General features: G+C 37.6%; 3 protein-coding genes across 6 annotated transcripts; 2 read left to right on the top strand and 1 right to left on the bottom strand.

The window, feature by feature from the left end:
* Positions 1 to 2,117, top strand: LOC105125364 (lysine histidine transporter 1-like). The gene is made up of 7 exons (XM_011025772.1): positions 1 to 211; positions 380 to 763; positions 874 to 1,267; positions 1,430 to 1,535; positions 1,667 to 1,758; positions 1,858 to 1,926; positions 2,007 to 2,117. The coding sequence occupies exons 1-7, from the start codon at positions 27 to 29 to the stop codon at positions 2,103 to 2,105; spliced, it is 1,329 nt and encodes a 442-aa protein (XP_011024074.1). The 5' UTR covers positions 1 to 26; the 3' UTR covers positions 2,106 to 2,117.
* Positions 2,118 to 2,987: 870 nt separating this feature from the next.
* On the top strand, positions 2,988 to 8,294 carry PDE312 (Nucleic acid-binding, OB-fold-like protein). The gene is made up of 12 exons (XM_011025773.1): positions 2,988 to 3,773; positions 3,896 to 3,955; positions 4,054 to 4,083; positions 4,386 to 4,459; positions 4,606 to 4,687; positions 4,802 to 4,875; positions 5,155 to 5,221; positions 5,783 to 5,875; positions 6,027 to 6,203; positions 6,280 to 6,330; positions 6,859 to 7,010; positions 7,556 to 8,294. Exons 1-12 carry the CDS (start codon positions 3,036 to 3,038, stop codon positions 7,989 to 7,991), a joined length of 2,034 nt encoding a protein of 677 aa, XP_011024075.1. The 5' UTR covers positions 2,988 to 3,035; the 3' UTR covers positions 7,992 to 8,294.
* A 3,678-nt stretch (positions 8,295 to 11,972) lies between these two features.
* NPX1 (nuclear protein X1) lies at positions 11,973 to 19,237 on the bottom strand. 4 transcript variants are annotated; one of them, XM_011025767.1, is made up of 10 exons: positions 17,015 to 19,233; positions 16,862 to 16,910; positions 16,594 to 16,752; positions 13,875 to 13,951; positions 13,693 to 13,759; positions 13,518 to 13,598; positions 13,330 to 13,445; positions 13,155 to 13,221; positions 12,933 to 13,063; positions 11,973 to 12,853 (listed from the first exon to the last, which is right to left on the bottom strand). In XM_011025767.1, exons 1-10 carry the CDS (start codon positions 18,374 to 18,376, stop codon positions 12,569 to 12,571), a joined length of 2,394 nt encoding a protein of 797 aa, XP_011024069.1. In that variant the 5' UTR covers positions 18,377 to 19,233; the 3' UTR covers positions 11,973 to 12,568. The 4 variants fall into 4 exon arrangements, with proteins under 4 accessions (XP_011024069.1, XP_011024068.1, XP_011024071.1 ...); XM_011025766.1 differs by having other exon boundaries at positions 13,693 to 13,762; positions 13,878 to 13,951; XM_011025769.1 differs by lacking the exon at positions 16,594 to 16,752 and having other exon boundaries at positions 13,693 to 13,762; positions 13,878 to 13,951; positions 17,015 to 19,234.

Genomic DNA, 19,237 nt, shown 5'->3' with positions numbered 1-19,237 from the left:
GATAGTTCATTGTTCTTTGCTCAAAAATGGATCAAATACAGCAAGTGAAGAATATGTCAAGCACTGAAGACGCTAAGAAAGACCCGAATGACTGGCTTCCCATCACCAAGTCTAGGAATGCGAAGTGGTGGTATTCTGCCTTTCACAATGTTACAGCCATGGTTGGTGCTGGGGTCCTGGGCCTCCCTTATGCCATGTCTCAACTTGGATGGTAAGTAAGCATTCAGTAGCCAAAACAATGGCTAAAGGATCATTATTTTATGAAGTCAAATTGTCTAGGTCTAGAGGCTGGGATTTATAACCAGCCATGGCAACAGTAGTGTTGTTAATTACTTGATGTGATCTCAATGGCTAAATCATGTTTTTGATTTTGTTTTAGGGGTCCCGGTGCTGCTGTATTGATCCTGTCATGGGTTATCACTCTATATACACTGTGGCAGATGGTGGAGATGCATGAAATGGTGCCTGGAAAGAGATTTGATAGGTATCATGAGTTAGGGCAGCATGCATTTGGTGACAAACTCGGGCTTTGGGTGGTGGTTCCCCAGCAACTAATGGTGGAAGTGGGTTCGAGTATAGTGTATATGATTACTGGAGGGAAATCTCTGAAGAAGGCTCATGATACTATCTGGCCTAACTACAAAGAAATCAAACTTACCTATTTCATTATGATCTTTTCCTCGGTTCACTTTGTCATCTCTCATCTCCCCAGTTTCAACTCCATCACCGCTGTCTCTCTAGCCGCTGCCGTCATGTCCTTGAGGTAAGATAGATCTGCTGTCATTTCTATATGCTGTCACTAGCATTTCCAAGCTAATTTTGTGTCCGAACTCCTTGAATGCTGTTCCAAGATCAATCATGTGTTACGTGCAGTTACTCGACTATTGCGTGGGTGGTTTCATGGCATAAAGGGGTTCAACCAGATGTGCAGTATACCTCAAGGGCTTCAACAAATACTGGGCAGATGTTCGACAGCTTCAGTGCTCTAGGAGATATAGCTTTTGCCTTCGCAGGGCACAGTGTGGCGTTGGAGATCCAGGCAACAATCCCTTCCACACCAGGGAAGCCTTCCAAGAAACCAATGTGGAAAGGAGTGGTTGTTGCTTATCTTGTCGTCGCTTTGTGTTACTTACCTGTTAGCTTCGTAGGTTACTGGGTGTTTGGAAACAAAGTTGAGGACAACATACTCTTATCACTAGAGAAGCCTCGTTGGCTTGTTGCCGTTGCTAATTTGTTTGTTGTCGTTCATGTCATTGGAAGCTATCAGGTATGCTTAAACAATCTTCCTCCTTTTCCTTTTCTTTTTTCGAGATAAATCAGCGAGGCTGCATGTTATAAATTCATTCCAAAGATAGATTATTATTCTTAAATTTTCATTGATCTTAAGCTTAGCTACATTAATAATGTACCAATGTTTTGCGTGATATAGGTTTTTGCAATGCCAGTGTTTGATATGATGGAAGCATTCCTAGTCTTGAAAATGAAATTCCAACCGGGTCAGCCGCTTCGCTTCATAACACGAATTCTATATGTTGGTGAGGAGAAATCTTCATAAAAACTTCCATTGATTGCTGATTTTTGTGTAGTAAAAGGAGAGTTCTTTTAAGAAAGGGAGATGATTATGATTTTGGTTTAATTAACTTAATTTCGTGTTGTTTTGATGCAGGATTGACCATGTTCATCGCAATGACATTCCCATTTTTTGGTGGGCTTCTAAGTTTCTTTGGAGGATTTGCCTTTGCTCCCACCTCATATTATGTAAGGCACCACGTTATACATATCTATGCTTATCTTTCTTGCTTCAATAAACAATATGCAAAGCTCAAAATGCCGCAATTGTTTGCAATCTCTTTGCAGCTCCCCTGCGTCATGTGGCTTGCTGTATATAAACCAAAGAAATTCAGCTTGTCATGGCTCGCAAATTGGGTATGTTCCTGTTAATTTCCAGCCTTTTTTTTCTAATTAGCAATATAGCTGTCGTCCTAATTTCTTCTCGTTATCTACAGATATGCATTATCCTTGGCGTTGTGCTGATGATATTAGCCCCCATTGGAGCATTAAGGCAGATAATACTACAAGCCAGGGACTTCCAGTTTTACTCTTGACTTCACTGCTTACAAAAGGGATGTTGAAGTGCAGCTGCATATATATATGCTCGTGGCCATGAACATTTCTTTTTTATTTATTTCCGTTCCAGTAGAATAATGGGACTTCTAACTCTGCTTCTTTATTAGGTAATTTTCTGTATATATTCGTCTAGGAGTACTAAAATGGGAGATGGATATGTAAAGGCTGCATGATCTATTAACATTCATGCTCTGCCTATGCGAATCTCCTTAATTTTCAGTCTTTGTATTCAAGAATTCTCGCAGTCCTTGTTAGCTTCAAACTTTCTTTGTAGTTTTGAATCAATTTCGTGCCACTTTTAAAGATTTGGACTTGGTTTCTACAATGGGATGGTACATCAAGACACTCAGTGAGTATTTATTTTTTGAGAATTATAGTAATTATTATTTTTTAAAGTATTTTTTATTTAAAATATATTAAAATAATATGTTTTTTATTTTTTAAAATTTATTTTTAACATTATTCAATCAAAACATATAAAAATGCAAAAAAAAAAACTAATTTAAAGAACTATTTTTATATTTTTTTAAAATATTTTTAAAATATATAAACAAACACGTTCTTTGTATTACAACCTGATTTTCAATTATATTTTATTAAAAAATATTTAATTAATATTTAATAGTATATCTACGTTCTTTATTCATGATTATAGCTATGTTTGAAAATATCCTAGGAGTGGGTCATGATATAGATAGAGAGAGGATCTTTTCAAATAAAAGGATAGTTTGATGTGGATAAAAAAAATTAAAAATATAATTTTACAGCAAAAATAAACAGCAACAACAAAAAGGGCAGAAATCAAATCCAATTTCGTAAAAATAAAATAACAAAAACTCTCACTACAATTTTAAAAAGTGAAAACTAAAAGCTTTATCCACTACTCACTCTCCATTTTGCACGCAAAAATGCAAATCCTCCGAACTCCTTACCCTCTCTTCTCTTTACCCAAACCCCTAAACCCTTCCCTTAAACCCCACCATAAAAACCACCACCAGTTCCTCCTCCTCCCTCGGCACCCTCTCTCCACCACTCTAACACCTCCAAAATCTTACAGCTCAGATGAATTCCCAGTAGACGAAACATTCCTTGAAAAGTTCGCACCAAAAGACCAGGAAACCGAAGACGAAGCTCGAAGAAAGAACTGGATTGTCCGTGGCTGGGCACCATGGGAAGAAATCCTGACCCCAGAAGCCGATTTCGCGAAAAAGTCACTAAACGAAGGCGAAGAGGTCCCTCTTAAAACCCCAGAAGCAATTGAAGCATTCAACATGTTATCTCCAAGTTACCGTTCTCAGAAAATTAAAGAAATGGGGCTTACTGAAGATGAGTGGTATATGAAGCAATTTGAGATAAAAGGGGAGATACCGGATAAGCTGGAGACAGAATGGGCTGGTCCATTGGTTGTTAGACAGGTGGCACCGAGGGACTGGCCGCCAAGAGGGTGGGAAGTGGATCGGAAGGAATTGGAGTTCATTAGGGAAGGGCATAAATTGCAAGGAGTTAGAGTGAATTTGGAGGATTTGGAAAATGGGGTCGGTGTTGATAAGGAGAATATGTGTTTGGAGAGGTATAAGGTGTTCTTGAAGCAATATGAAGAGTGGGTTGAGGCGAATAAGGATAGACTAGAAGAGGAGTCGTATAAGGTAGTGTTTCAAATGATGGAAGGGAGTGAATTTCTCATCTGGGCTTTTTTTGTAGACGAGCAGAGAAGGTTTTTAAAATACACTAATGTGTGATTTTTTATTTTTTTATGTTGGCGATACAGGAAGACCAAGACTATTATCCGGGTCGAAGAAAAAGAGGGAAAGACTATAAAGAGGGCATGGTGGGACAGTGCTGCAATATCTTTCCTTGTTTATACCGTCGAGTTTCAAATTTTAGTTGTTGAAAGATAGTTATAATGGTTTTTTTTTTTCCTTGCAGTATGAGCTTCCATTTTATTACCCGGGGCAGGTGAGTCCCTGAGCTTGTTCTGTTCCTTGCTGATTTATTTTTTCTCTGGAGTGCGTAATGTAGCTCATGTATAGAGCCATAATAAAGTTTCAATTGCTTGCTAAAATCTGATGTCTAGGACAGGAAATGTGAACTTATTTTGGATGATACATCAAAGACATGCCTATACTCGTGTTAGCCTATTGAGAATTCTATACAGGATCATGGCATGTAGATATATCTTCTTTGAGCTGCTAACAGGGACTTGCGTTGTTCTCTCTATAAATTGATGATAATGTGCAGTTTGTGAAATGTCATTGCAGATCTGTGAAGGAAAAGTTACCACTATACATCTACATCAAGGAGCCTTTGTTGACGTTGGAGGTGTGCATGATGGGTAAGTATCGTCACCTTATACTTCCTAATATGGCTAGCGGGAAGCTAGATTTTGTCATCTCCAAAGTGCTTGCTTCCCATCCATTTGCTTGAATGTCTGATTGGAGGTTCCTCATTCCAATCCACGTTCATGTCTATGAATTTCAGATGGATCCCAATTAAACGCAATGATTGGTTTTGGATTCGCCATCATATAAAAGTCGGTATGCATGTCATTGTTGAAATTCTGGTGAGCAGTGTTCTTGACTTGCACAAATATTGGTATATATGTGAATGTTTCAAACCTGTGGATCTTGCATGTTGAGTGGCCTTGGCTATTTTGATTGGTTCAATTTTCTTGCAGGCAAAGCGAGATCCTTATCGTTTTCGATTTCCCCTTGAAATGCGTTTTGTCTATCCTAACATAGACCATCTTATGTATGTGATTCCTTTACACTTTTGCTGCTAGTCTTGTCTTCTTAAAATTTGCAATACTTGATTCTCATGTCGTACCCAAAGTGAGTAGCTTCACATACTGGGTTGCCATGTGGCCTTGCGCTGTGAGCCACAGGGGTTTCTCCTGTTAGAAAAGAGTCTGTGGTAATAAAGCACTTCTATCTATTTCTACCAGCTAATAAGTAGTTAATGCTGTTTTAGAATTTATCTATATTTATTTGCTTACCCTATGGCTTTTTGACATTTTTCATACTCTTCCAGCTTCAACAGATTTGAGTTTCCACCAGTATTTCATCGTGATGAGGATACAAACCTAGATGAATTGCGGGTCTGTAAGCTTTCTTATAAAAAAACAAATGCTGTCCCCTTCTGTTTCTCCTATATTTTGCCCATGATAAGCCTTTTCCAATTTAGTTCTATTCATGGTTGCCTCCTTTGATGGCATGGGTAAAGTCTCCCAGGTTTACCATGGCATAGCTTGGCGCATTGTGGAATATGGGTTCACATGATGAATTGCATATCATTCACATGCTTGGATGGGCAACCCATCCGTGGCAGTTTATATGGCAATTGCATATTTCATATGCTATTGTTAGTTTTATTAGATAATGTGACTGTAGGATCTTTGAGTTGTTCTCTGAATTGCTTAATATTGGACTCAACGTTATGGTCACTGAAGGGTATTTGAATACCGTTGGATCTCCTGTCTTAACCAGCTGAGTCAGTTAAAACATGGGGAAATGTAGTTTTGGAAGGTGGTTTTTTGTTACAGTAGGAGCTGGACAATCTAGCCTCAACTTCTTATTTTGCTAGTAAATTCCTACATGTATTGTATTTTTTGGAACTTAATGGCTCTCTATTTGTCCTTCACGTGCACTTGCATTTGCAGCGTGACTGTGGAAGACCTCCTGTTCCTAGGAGAGATCCTGAAGATAAACCAGAAGAGGAACCTCTATTGTCAAATCACCCTTATGTAGATAAGGTGCCTTTCTGTGGCATTTTTCTCATTATTGTTTTTGTAGCCAGTTAATGATGGTCAATTAAGGTCCAATGCCATTGGTAATCCTGTCTATTTGAAGAACTGTGTGCTGATCCTCTTTCTTATGATGGGTGAACTTGGGTATTTTATGCAGTTGTGGCAAATCCATGTTGCTGAGCAAACAATTTTGGATGATTGGGAGGCTAATCCTGAGAAATATAAAGGCAAAAAGATATCCGAGTTGACTGATAATGAAGATTTTGATGAAGAAAATAGCATTGAATATACCGAAGCTTATCATAAGAAAACAGTACTGCCTAAAGTGATTATGGTGAGGAACATTCTTTGATAATGTGCACATCTTTAGTCTGTTGAACACAGCTGACATCTCTTGTACCCATTTACAGAAAACGAGTGTTAAAGAACTTGACTTGGAAGCTGCCTTAGCTGAGCGCGAGGTCAACGATTTTCTTGAGTTGTTTACTATCTATATTAAAAAATTTATTGACTGTTTTACTATAGTTGGCTTCTCAATTATGATTTAACCAACGTTTATATTTCATTTGTAGATAGAACTATCTTCTATGTTCATCTGTTCACTGTCCGTTTTGTCACCAACCAGGTCCCATATGGTTTGCCTCTGTTTTGAAGTTCAAATTTAAAGCCAGCCATGTAATGTTTTATTGTCTCAATCCTTGGCTTGGAGAACACGGAATGAGTCTCTTGCTCCTGGTGCTTTGCTTGCTATTTGCTAGTTAGATAATGCGCAGCCAAGTTTCCATTTTGTTCACGCATATGCCATATTCATTCAGGATGACAAATCCTCAAAATAGTTTTAATGGCTTGGCTTTTCAGTCATAACTAGAAATCTATTTTATATATTGCTGCAACTTGAACTTCCACTGCAACGTAATCAAAGCTCCTCATAAATATGTCAAACTAGCTTTCTAATTATACTTAGTTTTTTCAATGTTTTCTGGATGCAGTTTCATAATAAACTGAGAATGGAAGCGAAGGAAAGGGGAGAGAAATATAAAATCACCAAGCTGCGACGAAATATAGAAATGGATGAGTATGACTTGTTGCACTGGCGTCGATCATTTGAGGAAAGAGAAGCTTTGATCAGAGACATCAGCTGGTGACTCATCTGTTCTATTCTCCCTCCCTCTCTCTCTCTTTGTGTGTGTGTGTGTGTGTGTTTGTTGGAAATATTTTATCATATTAGATTTTACATATCTATGTTAGCACGAGCTCCTTCAGGCCCTTCCTGGTTAGGTTGTCTAATATAAAATCTTTAATTGAAGCATGATAATCATCATGCTGATGTTATAAAGGATAGGTATTAAAATCATGCTCTCTGCTTTGGATTTTCTTGCTTAGAGTTGCTTGGTTCAAACTCTACACTGTGATCAGGTTGCCTGTTCCAACCATTTTCAGGAATCAGTTCCTTGTTTTTGTATGGTTAATAATGATGCCCTTTGCCTTTGGAGCAGAACATGAGCAAAGAAAATTTATTATTAATATATTCCTGCTGGAGTTCCTTTAATTTGATTCATGGAATCAAAACATGGCTAATTGCTACCTTTTATATATATATATATATATATCACATTTACCCTATCTTTGATTGGCTGCATCACTTCCTCTCGTTTTCTCTAACACAAGCTGGACAATTTGTCACAGCCGTCGAGCTCTTGGTCTGCCATTGGAAGAACCAGGAAAGTATAAGCCAGCAAGTTTCTTTGGTAAGGACCAATATGATCCTGAAAATCCTTTATACCGGTATGACTACTGGGGAGAACCCAAGAACTCGGAAAAGAGCAAGCAAGAGAGGATGACAGAGCTTCATAACAAATCTATTGTGGGAAAGGGCAATGTTTGGTATGAAATGTCTTATGAGGATGCTATTGCACAACGAATGCAAAGGGAAGCCCGTGCAAAGGAAGAGAAGCAAGGAGTCGAAGAAGATTCAGACAGAGATTATGATGATGAGGATGACGACGATGACGACATTGATTTTAATCTCTTAGGTGACTTTGGTGTTGACTTGGCAAATCACCCGGTAGTTAATGGCACTGAATCTGCTGGACTATCAGATGAGGGTATGTTTGACAATTAAAACAGGGTGAATAACACTCACCCTAAATGAATTTCATATATTTTATGGTTTTTTGGAAAAGAAAAGAAGTAAGAACACAAATTAACTCTACTTTTGCCATGTTTATTTAAAGTGACCAACCTTCTGGCGCAGCATATGCATAACAACCAAGTGACTTTTCATAGAGGTAGTTCCTAAGTTGTGAATAAAGCTCTGATTAATATGGTTCTGCAGCTTCTGCTTATTCTCCCTTGAGAAACTCATTTGTAGGTCTCTGATATCGTTGCTCCATCTGGATAATGGAATCAAGTGTAATCAGTTTTTCAGACCATTGGTTTGGTTTGGCTGAAAAGAAGCTTTATTTCAAAATAAAGCTACAGAACCCTGATGTACTGGAATTGACCTGAATATCAGCTGCTGAAGTTTAAAAATTTTAATGATTCTTCTACCATAAAAAAAAAAAAAAAATACCTAAATAATTATGAACCTGGCTTATGAGTGAACATTCACAACTCGGATGGACTTTTTGCCATAGAAGTGGCAAAGGCTTGGGCGATTTTACATGGACTTGATCTGGCAATGCAAGCTCTTGAAATTCATAAACAAGGGCAAAACAACCACTTTACTCCGTAATTATAATCCTTGTCCTTAAATTGCTTTCATGGACAACCACCAAGCCAAAATTTCCAGGATCTAAAACTTTTTGCAAGATTTTCATCGTCGTTATTTGATAAGCAAAGCTAACCATCACCTTTTGAACCTTACCCTTTTTCCTAGTCTTCAGATTCCAAGGAATGGTTTATCCACTATTAACTGCACAATAAAATATCCAAGCAAAAACCTTTCATTTGCCTTATGGTAGTCCAAGGCTACGGCCTGTTACAAAAGGGCCTCCAAATAGGTCTTCAGATTGAATTTTAACCTCAAAACCACTTATGATCGCTTTTTCAACACCACCAAACTGGAGGCCACTAAATTAGCTTTTTCTAGACTGGTAAGAGTTGCTTTGATCGGATACCCAAGTCAAAAGCTATGGCGTGTAAAAAGAAGCAGTGCACGTTTGTCCTTCCAATTTGTCTTCTTGAGTTTCTGTTTGTCGATTCAGTCCATAAACTCATCGGTTAGGTATCCCACGTCAAAAACACCAAAATAGACATAAATTGTTGACTATCTAAGATGGTATAAAAGGTGCTCTTATCCCGTATATTTCATAAAAGCTAGGACGTTCAAGATCAACAACCCAGTGAAAGACGTGAGTTTAAACACCATACGACTCTCTCAAAGTGGCTAGATTGTCATCCAAGTAAAACAAGTCATTAGTTTCAATTCAAGAACATAAATGTAGCAAAAGCATCCCAACCAATATTTTTCTTTTTCATAAATTCTGTTTTCACTCAACAAGGACTATTTTATCATCTATTGGCTTCTACACTATCACTAACTCTAGAACTTTTCTCCATAAACTATTAACAGTAGTGTTCATATACAAATTACTAGAAGAAACATTTGGATGGACAAGATAACCAACCTCGATGGTGCCTCCAGGATCAAAGTACACATAAGAATCATGATGCCAACCACGTTGTTACAGAGTTATTGTCAACTTCTTATTCCATTTGCAGGTTCATCAAAGATTAGGAGTGAGTTTGTGTGTTGAAACCATTGAGCACTACTTCCCTTCAAACTCATCTAACCCAAAGCAATTTTCATACTCAATACAACCATTACTTTTCCTTGGATTCAATATACTCACAACTTCTCTTAAAGAGTAGTGCAATCTCCTCTAACACTTCATTGCTCGTTCAAATTATAGCAACACAACAATCGCATTTTCAATTATCACCAACAAGTATTTTGTTAGTAACTCAAATTTTTAAGCCTGCAACCATAAAATAGCCAAGCACCTAATGTTGCCCTTTGAGTTCACTAGTGTTTCCTGCTTTAATCATATCGAGATTATCCTTCTCAACCATAGTGGCCCATCAATGGCCAAAATCTCACCATAATTTTGCCTCACAAGCTCACTATTAAGTAAGCATTTATCCAACTGATTTGAGGAATAATAGTCCCCACCATCAGCATTTGTAGAACCACATTAATCCCTAATTTCATCACAATCTAGAACCACAAATCAAGTTATCAGCACTCATAGGCAAGAGAAATTTTAATTTGCATATAAAACACCAAAGGATCCATTTCATACACACCCACACAAGACATTTACTAACTAGAAACAAAACAATTTACACAAAGCACCATTCACTAACATTAACAGTCTAATAATCTACACAAGAAACAAAACAATTTACATAGAACATCATTCACTAACATTAACAGTCATAACTAGGGTTCAAACTCGAACTGATCAGTGTCACGTAATAATGATCCTGTATGCATCATTGCACCAACTAGACAGCTCGTAATTATAGTAAGCATCAAGAAGTATAAGAGATAATTCTCACCTCTTTGAGGAGAGAGAAATCCTCAAGGATGCAATGAAAACTTGAAGCTGAAACAAACTCCTCACTTCAAAGATTCTCGTCCACTGTATTTCAAATGCCCAATTGTCAAGCCCCTGAAGCTTCCTTGCCACATGATGATTGCAGTTTAACGCTAGTCCATAAGATTCGAATCTCTTGAATAGATGAAACCGAAGTTGTTGATGATTTGCAACCATCCATGGAGCTCGAATTTCTTCTTATATTTTGAGGAGAGACTCTAAAAAGAACTGATTTATTTTAGAATTTGTTGTCTAGTCGTCGTGCTTGTTTACTTCTCGACTCACAAATAGAAAAATTTAGATTTGTTTTTTTTTCTAGTTTGGTGTGGTGAATTCATTTTCTTTTCCTCAGGTTTTGATTTCTACCAATTCCCTCCCTGGAGTTTTTATTCATAACTAACAAAAAATTTCTCACATTTCAAATTTGATTTTTATAACTTAAAAAAAAATTAAGGGTGTTTAGAACAGAAATAGTGGTTTTTTTAAAATAAATTATTTAAAAATATATTAAAATAATATTATTTTTAGCTAAAATCACCAAATAAATAAATTTAAAATTTTATAAAATTGTTGTTAAAATGCGGGTCAAACACCCCCTAAACCTTTTAATTAAAAGGAGCAAACTAAGTTTGTTTCAATCAAGTTCCCCACCGATATATATACATATATAGCCTGGCATAACCTGTTACGATGGCCATTTTTATATAGGATTTTTTTAAAATGAATAAAAATATTAGTTCCAGAAAACAGAAGACATGAGTTGTTGAAGTCTAGACACATGAAAAAATAAATTTTTAAAAATATGGTTGAAATAATATTTCTTAAAATTAAAAAAAAAACATTTTAATATGTTAACATTAAAAATATTTTTTAAAAATAAAAAAAAATATTTTAATATATTTTTAAATAATAACACTTTAAATTACTATAACTATCAAAATCTCAATCTTGAAAACCACAACAAGCCAATGACGACTTTCGATGATTTTTCACCGAAGTAAGTGGCACCATTTAGTAATTTCCCAAAATTATAGGCCCAAAGAACAAAGATCGCACACCGTATTTATACCGCACACCGTATTTATACCGCTTTCGACTAAAGCCGCCCTAAAGATAAGAGAGACTCCTTCCCACGAGCTCTGACTAGACCCTTACTAGGATCAAACCAATGTGTTTCTCCACTCGTTTAATCGTCGTTGTAAGCCTCTAAAGCCAAGTAATTACGCGTGCGCCTAGAGTTTTGAATTTTGTTCTACAGCGATGGCCTCCATTGGGATGGATCAAGTTAAAACAGTTGGAGCTCAACCCCAGACCGGCCTGCATGACCACTTTCAGGGATGACTTCCAGGTTTCTCAGAGCAGATTAGCTTCGTTTGTAAGATGCTTCCAGGACGACTATCAGGAGGCGTGCCTGAAAGTCAAAGCTAGCACTGGCTTGGAGTTGCCGCCAGTTGACAGCTAACACGTTTTTACTAACAGGATACCAAAAACAAATCACAAGTAATAGGAAATGCAAGGAGCACAATACCCCAATCATTTCACAATTCTCCTCGAGGTAATGCAGGAACTGAAACATTCCGGTCTCAGGTATCAAAAGAACCACAATTGAGAAAAAGAAGAAATGAAATGAATGCCATTAAAAGGTGCTTCAGCTTTGACTATATTACAATTCCTAGGTTAACTCACCTCCTGCCTAAGCTTCCGAGCTTGCTTTCCCCCACCCACGCATCACCCTAGAACCCACAGAACCTAATGCCATGTAACCCAAGGTTTCGCTAACTCGTACGAACTAGAGTTCTTTTTTTACAAAACTATAAAATTGAAAAAACAAAACCTCAAGCCCCGGCAACTCTTTCACTGGCAACCCACAAGTCGCCATATGCTAACACTGACAAAATGTTGTTCACCATGTTTTGAAACCGCACTCCAAACCAGTAATAAGAAGAAGGCCAAAAAAATACAAAACCCAATTAACAACTGCTTATCATGTTTCCCCTGAGAGTCTGCGGCTCATTCTTTCAAGTAGGTGAAGAGTAATCCTTGTCATAGGCGTGCCCATAGTTCTTTGGTTGAAGAAATAATCAAAGCAAAGACCTGATCAATCAATTTCTCCTTCCTCAACATCTCTTGCTCGCTCTGGTACAATAGGAGGTGGTGGTTCAACTACTTCCTCTTCCTCATCCTCGTCTTCCTTCATGTATAATCCTAGTTGCTCCAGTGGGTTACTACTTCCCTGAAACTTGAAACTATCCAAGCAATTTTGAGAAAGATCTGGGCTTGTTTCCTCTATGAAACTTGGAAGCTGTTCATCATGGACCGTCCTAAGCATTTCTAAGTCTTCCATGAAATGACTGTTCTCATTGATATCAACAGTCTTTTCCATCTGCAGAGAACAAGAAGATGTTTGGTTCCATTGTACAGAAGCTCTGGGGCTGGCTTTACATAAAATGATGTAATTTTACCTCTAACAATGCTTGACGGGCAGCTTCTCTTTCCAGTTCCCTCTTCCTTCTCGCTTCAGCAGCAGCTTCAGCTTCAGCTTTCCTTCTAGCCTCTTCAGCAGCCTTGGCTTCTGCCTGCAACCGAGCCTTTTCTGATATCACGGATTAAGAGATAAATCATTGATATTGGAAAATAACATCACGACTCAAAAATTAAGGATATGATAGATTGTGATTCCAAACCTTCCTTTTGCCTTCTTTCAAATTCCTCCTTTTCCTTCCGCAATTTTTCAGGATCACACTTTTCACCCTGAATTCAACATATCACCGAGTGAATCATCCACCAAGAAAAAAAAAAAACATGAAAGCATGTAAATTTTTTGCAATAGATAGCATGAATGTTGATGCCAAGACCAACCTTTTCAAGTGCTTTTTCTCGAGCTTTAAGTATGGTGTCGGCAAAACGGTTCCTCAACAAAGCTGCACGATAGAGCTTTTCGGGAGAGACTTGCCTCTTGGATGGAGCACTCTCCCCTATAATATTACACATGATGGGTGAGATGAAGTCTCACATGTGACAGCAATCTTCTTAATGAGCATGCTTACCCTCTTGGTGGCCATCTACCTCAGCTGCAACTGGCTTACCCTCAGTATCCAGCTCAACTTGGTCCAATCCATCTACAGATTCTGAACAAGGTATAGCAAGCAGAATAAAATTGTTCAAAACAAGCTGCAAGAACCCTAGAACATGAATAATATGTAACAAAACCTAAAAACTTACTATTTCCAACATCTGAATCATCAGGATCACTTCTCTTTTGGTCTACATTTTCTCCAGGTTCCATTTTGCACTGTTATAATCATAAATATAAGAGAAAAAACATTGTCATACCTAACAGAGAAGATCACAACATATAAATCCACACAATTTTCTGACTAAACCAGCAAAATTTGTAGAATACATACCTTCGGAACATTAATGGAACCAGACACTTTCACTGCGACAGATTCACTACCAGATTCACTGCCAGAATCTGAATCTGAAAAGAGAATCACACACAAGTAAAAAGAGATCATTATACTAACTATGAAGGCTTTCTCAGCTCAATTTACACACATAACCTTTTGCAGCTATAGAATTTATAAAGAAAAAAGAAAAAGGAATTAACCACCACCAAATTACCAACTACTTGAGGGCAAAAGTAAGCAAACCACACATTCTTATGATTATTACACCTGAGCCTTGTGAATAAATAACATCATGAGAGCAATGCACTGATACCAAAGCCATAACAGAGCGCAAACCAAACAGAAAATCCCAGTTTCCTAGACCAGTCATGGAGCAAAGCTCATGACCTGTGTTAAATAATCAGGAGATAGATACTATGTGGGACAGTCTCACTCTCATTTCTCATAACAGTCAGCTATTCAAAGCACAGGAAACAGATGCAAGATAAGTTTAAGTTTCTCACTTTTCACACCCAATAGAAATTGAATATGAAAAATATAAAATGTGAGAAACACAGTTCCTTTGCTTGACTCCTGGTTTATTATCATGTCAAAAATCCATCATGTTAAAAATTCACATATCATAGACAAGCAGTAGCATCCTACCCATCCCAATACAACAATTGGGTGAAAAGATGTTTGTTCCAATCACTTGATGTATAAACCACAATAGTTCTATGCTAACCCGCACCCTTTGGATTCATCTTCACTTATCGACAACAAAAAACAACTGCAATGAACAGACCTTTCCTCAGAAATTCATCAGAATAACCGAGCACATGGACTCTAAACAATGTCCATTGAGCCCAGAGTTTTTTCTGCAAGCCAAATATCAAACTCTGCACTTTCTGCCCAGGAGTGTTTTGGATATGTACCAAATTTTGAATCTCGAAGGCTTGGTGACACTTGGTCAGATATCAATAATATGAACCTTTACATCATTGGCATCGTTGAGAAGATCAAAATTTTTATTAGCCAATGTATCTTGATTGGCTTACCATTCCTGGGATGTTTCACCCAATCAAAAAGTTTGGTGACTTCTCCTAGCACCTAGGACTTCAAAACCATTAATCAAGCAGGAAAGTATCATCTATGATTGGAAAGAAAACAGGGACTAAGCTGCTCTGATCCTTAAGTTGTAAGGTTAAATTGAACCAAAGTAATTAAGCAAATATAAAATCATTTCCATCTTGTGAATTTGAGGGTGGAAAGAATCACGGAAGTGACATTTCCCAGTATTTTAGTGCAGGTGGATGAGGTGGAATTCAAAATTTCTCAAGAATCCATCTCTATCCAAGCAAAAACTGAGGGATAGACTTCTTTCCTTTCTTTAATTCCCTATTGTGTACATCTATGGTGCAAGTTTCAAAAAGATTGGAAGCATCTTTTGTTCTGATCTATCTCCGTAATTTCTCTCGTGGACGAGGTCTGATTCCCGTACATGTATATCCTTAATTTCTTTGATCAATAATCCTTCTTTTATATGTAAAACATTGGGCAGTAATTTACCTGCTAGAGACTAAAGCTCATGCCTAACCAACTGCATTGAACTGTTTGAAAAAATACTTCTTAACAGAGTAAATGTCCAACAACCTGTAACAGAAACATGAAGGGCAAATGCCTGCATGCATGCACTTATATATAGCATCGTTAAGAAAATAAACCAGTCCAACAAAATTGATCATGGATCAGCCCATAAAGTGCTTTTGTATGTTTTGATGCACCAGAGTACGCCGCAACATGTTTACACTCTTGAATCACATTGAAACAAGATGAGGCTTGTTAGATTCAACAATCCCTGGTGTTCCATAAATATGCCCCCCTAAATCAGGGCGTAGCCTTGCCAAAGTGTGGTAACAGATCAGACGTAGATCTAGTACTTTCAGATAACCATTGAACATGTAAACCTAACGCAAAAGCCAGACTGAACTAGAGTGTCAATGAGGGTCAAATAAAAGGGTATCCTCCGAGATGAAGTTCATGAGGGAAAAAAAAACCAACTTGATACCACCAATAAAAGCAAGCCTTATAGAAGACATTCACTCAAAGATAGCTGAAAGTAGCTCATGGAATAAAACAGGGACATAAGTTGTTCTCCCTCGCAGCATCAGTGCATCCACCAAAACAAGCATGTGGCAGTTACACCAGAGTTTTAGGTGGCAAGATTCTAACAAAGCTATTGACAGGGAACAAGGTGAAAGGAAATCTTGTAACTATATTTTAAATATTTCACCATCTTGCAATTTAGAGAGGCATCCAGCATATAACTATATGAGTTACAAAATAGGCTAAACAGTTCTTGAATGGTTTGGCTAACAGAAAGGAATCAGAATCAAATGACACAACATGAAAAAAATCAGAGTAAAATTTTAACTATCAAACAAGATGCAATGACAACATGATATTCAAACAGCACTCTATCAAAGTTTACAAAGATATGTGCTTAGAAATAACATCAGAAGTCCACATTCAGCATACCAAAAAACAACAAGTATTCCAAAGTTCTGAACAATCATGTTAAGAAACCGATGTCTATAATTTATTTCTTCAGAATCCAGGAATCAAGCATGAATTGCAATGTTGCTCATTTACACTCCATTATCGAAAAAATATTGTAAACAAATTCTCTAAGAAAAAGAAATGGTGACAGTGAAAAGGTTTATAAAACACTAACCACTTGAAGATGAGCCTGATTCACTATTGGAGGAACTAGGACTGCTACGTTTACTGTTCTTATTGGCTTCATCTTTTTCTATCTTTATTGGAGGGTAACTTGAAATGGGAGGATCATTTCCACCAACAATATCTATATCTTCTTCAACAGTATCATTTCCTAAAAAACATGATGAATGAGCATTCAACTGGCAAGAAAATTAACATGCATAATGTGCATGAGATGCCTGGTATCTAGAGATGCGCAAAAGTATAGTAAAAAAGTTTACCTTTGCATGGTAGCAATGATGAATTGCTAATCCCTGGCTCGTTAATAATCTGAATCAGAAAAACCACCGTGGATCAGACTTTTATTGAATGTTTCCAGAAAAAAGAGAACATCAAAACAAAGGCGGACAAACATATGACGGAAATATGGGTACCTCCATTTCACATGGTTCAGCTTTTGACTGGTTTTTCTGTTTCTCCAGTATATAATCATCCAAAAGTTTCCGTAAGTTAAACAATGTATCATCACCAAGAGTATCAATATCAATCTCAATCTCATCCTCACCAGTCTGGCCAGCATTACCACTATGCTCTTTTAGGAATTCAATAATGCTTTCAGGCAATTCACCCAGCAATGCCTCCAACTCCATGCTCAACTTCTGCTTCTCCCCATTAGACATGACCCGCCTGACAGGTTCTGGCTTAACCTTATTGTCACTCGGTGTAATTTTCTTCTTTTTCAAAGGAGGAGCACTAGTAGTTGTTTCCCTTTCTATATGTACAGTTGTTTCCCTTTCTATATGCACATCAGTTCTTGATGGCATTGATTCCACGCCAGTGGTAACAGGAAGCTTCTTCTCTATAACTTTCCATCTAACTTCAAAGTATTTACTGAGGGTCTCAGCCATGGAATGGACATCATTTCCAGGAGGGTTATACTTCATTGCATTTGAGAAAGTAAGTCGCACATCTGCAGCAAATCCCAGTGGACTGAAATATTCACCAGAAACAATCTTGCTCTTCACCGTACCCAAATCCATTGGATGTTTAATGATAGTAAAATAGTCCGGTATGTTCAATTTCACCACATCAACAGGAGTGTTGAAAATCCAACCAAATTGATGTGCCATCAAACGATCTAGTAATGCCTCACACTGTTTCATCAACATAGCAGTCGAAATACCCAGTGGAGCAGCTGGCTTCACTGGCTCAGAACGTGCTGATGTACCCTTTTTTGTGTGGCCTCTATTTCGATCAGGAGGAGCCCGTTTCTTACTCTGTGGAGCTGATACTTCAAGTGAACTATGGAGACCTTCTAGTGGAGGCCTCTTTTGGCCATCACTGCAACTCCTGATATCACTAGAAGGCGATAAGAAAACTGTATTTGAGCTCAGAGAAGCCAATTTCCTCTGCAGGATTCTGACCTGTTCAAGTTCCTTTTTCAACCTCATTTCCAAATCCTTCCTCTCTGGCCTTGACATCTTTGACAGTGACAAGACTTGTGATGGTACACCCAAAGTATCATAACAATCTATATTCAAACTAATGCATTTTCTCTTGGGAGCACAGGAATCTTCCGATGCTGTCATCTCAGATGCTGTCATCTCAGTGTCAACACGTCCAGAGCTCCCAAACCCTTCTGATTCAGCCATGGTGTGAACAGCATGTCGAAAATCCGGAACAAAACCAGAGGAGTGCCCTTTAGAGAACTTCTTTGATTTCCCCATTGGTTGTGAAAGCCAACACTTTTTTGATTCCTTCCGTCCAATAAACTCTATAGGAACAGTCGGTGCCATAGGATTATCTTCCAATAACTGCACATATCATCAACTTCAGCTGTTTAACTTCTTATGTCTCCTCTGAATTCAATTTCAACAAATTCATACCAATGATCCGCTTCCAGTTCACAATTCCTCTACCATACACATATTTATTCAATTTATTTTAACTTCAAGGAATCAGGTTTAATAAATAAATAAATAAATACTCTTGTTTTATGTCGTTTTTCTCGCAATTGTACTGAAAGTTTCAAGTTTTCCACTACAATTTACAGTAGTCCTCCTTTATTTAAGAGCAGCAATAACAGATCCTCATCAAATCACACACTAATTGCATGTGCCCCCAAACCTAAATTCATCTGAAGCAAATCTTCAACAAACGAGCTTCAAACCGACACTGATCTGATCGGATTCAACCCTCCAAAAACCCAAAAACAAAAATTAAAAAAAAAAGCTGCGAACCCAATTTTATTATCTCTCTCTCTCTCTCTCTCTAAAATTCAAACAAAAGGAGAATTTTAAGAAATTACAGAACTTTATTTGAGAAACAATACAAAATACTCACTCAAAAAAACCTAATAAGCTCCTTTGAGCAAAAATAAAAAACCCATGAAATCTCAAACCCTAGATAGATCCAAATCGAAGCTAGAAATAAACGCATCGACACGAACACAATGTGACGGACATACACACAGACACCCTAGAGCGAGAGAGAAAAGTCAAGGCTTATTAATCAAACCAATTCAAAACCTGGATCTCCCGCTTTCGCCTTTGATTCCAACAAACCCTAGAGAGAGAACCCTTTCTCTTCGCGATTAAGAAAGAGAGAGAAACAAGAGAGAGCTTACAGAAGCGTGTGGGATTTGATGGGCTAGTTTG

The sequence above is a fragment of the Populus euphratica genome, unplaced genomic scaffold (assembly GCF_000495115.2).
Source record: "Populus euphratica unplaced genomic scaffold, PopEup_1.0 scaffold22.1, whole genome shotgun sequence".
Classification (NCBI taxonomy): Eukaryota; Viridiplantae; Streptophyta; class Magnoliopsida; order Malpighiales; family Salicaceae; genus Populus; species Populus euphratica.
The sequence above is the reverse complement of the archived record's forward strand: the minus strand, read 5'-3'. Positions and strand labels throughout refer to the sequence as shown.

Bases quoted from the DNA above. Each gene is read 5' to 3' on its own strand.
- LOC105125364 (XM_011025772.1), top strand. From the start codon at position 27: ATGGATCAAATACAGCAAGTGAAGAATATGTCAAGCACTGAAGACGCT. The intron at 1,268-1,429 runs GTATGCTTAAAC...TGCGTGATATAG, and splicing joins ATGTCATTGGAAGCTATCAG to GTTTTTGCAATGCCAGTGTT. The intron at 1,759-1,857 runs GTAAGGCACCAC...ATCTCTTTGCAG, and splicing joins TTGCTCCCACCTCATATTAT to CTCCCCTGCGTCATGTGGCT.
- PDE312 (XM_011025773.1), top strand. From the start codon at position 3,036: ATGCAAATCCTCCGAACTCCTTACCCTCTCTTCTCTTTACCCAAACCC. The intron at 5,222-5,782 runs GTCTGTAAGCTT...TTGCATTTGCAG, and splicing joins CAAACCTAGATGAATTGCGG to CGTGACTGTGGAAGACCTCC. The intron at 7,011-7,555 runs GTGACTCATCTG...AATTTGTCACAG, and splicing joins TTGATCAGAGACATCAGCTG to CCGTCGAGCTCTTGGTCTGC.
- NPX1 (XM_011025767.1), bottom strand. From the start codon at position 18,376: ATGGCACCGACTGTTCCTATAGAGTTTATTGGACGGAAGGAATCAAAA. The intron at 13,760-13,874 runs TGTATTCTACAA...TTATAACAGTGC, and splicing joins CCATTAATGTTCCGAAGGTA to AAAATGGAACCTGGAGAAAA. The intron at 13,222-13,329 runs GTTGGTCTTGGC...TGTTGAATTCAG, and splicing joins GAGAAAAAGCACTTGAAAAG to GGTGAAAAGTGTGATCCTGA.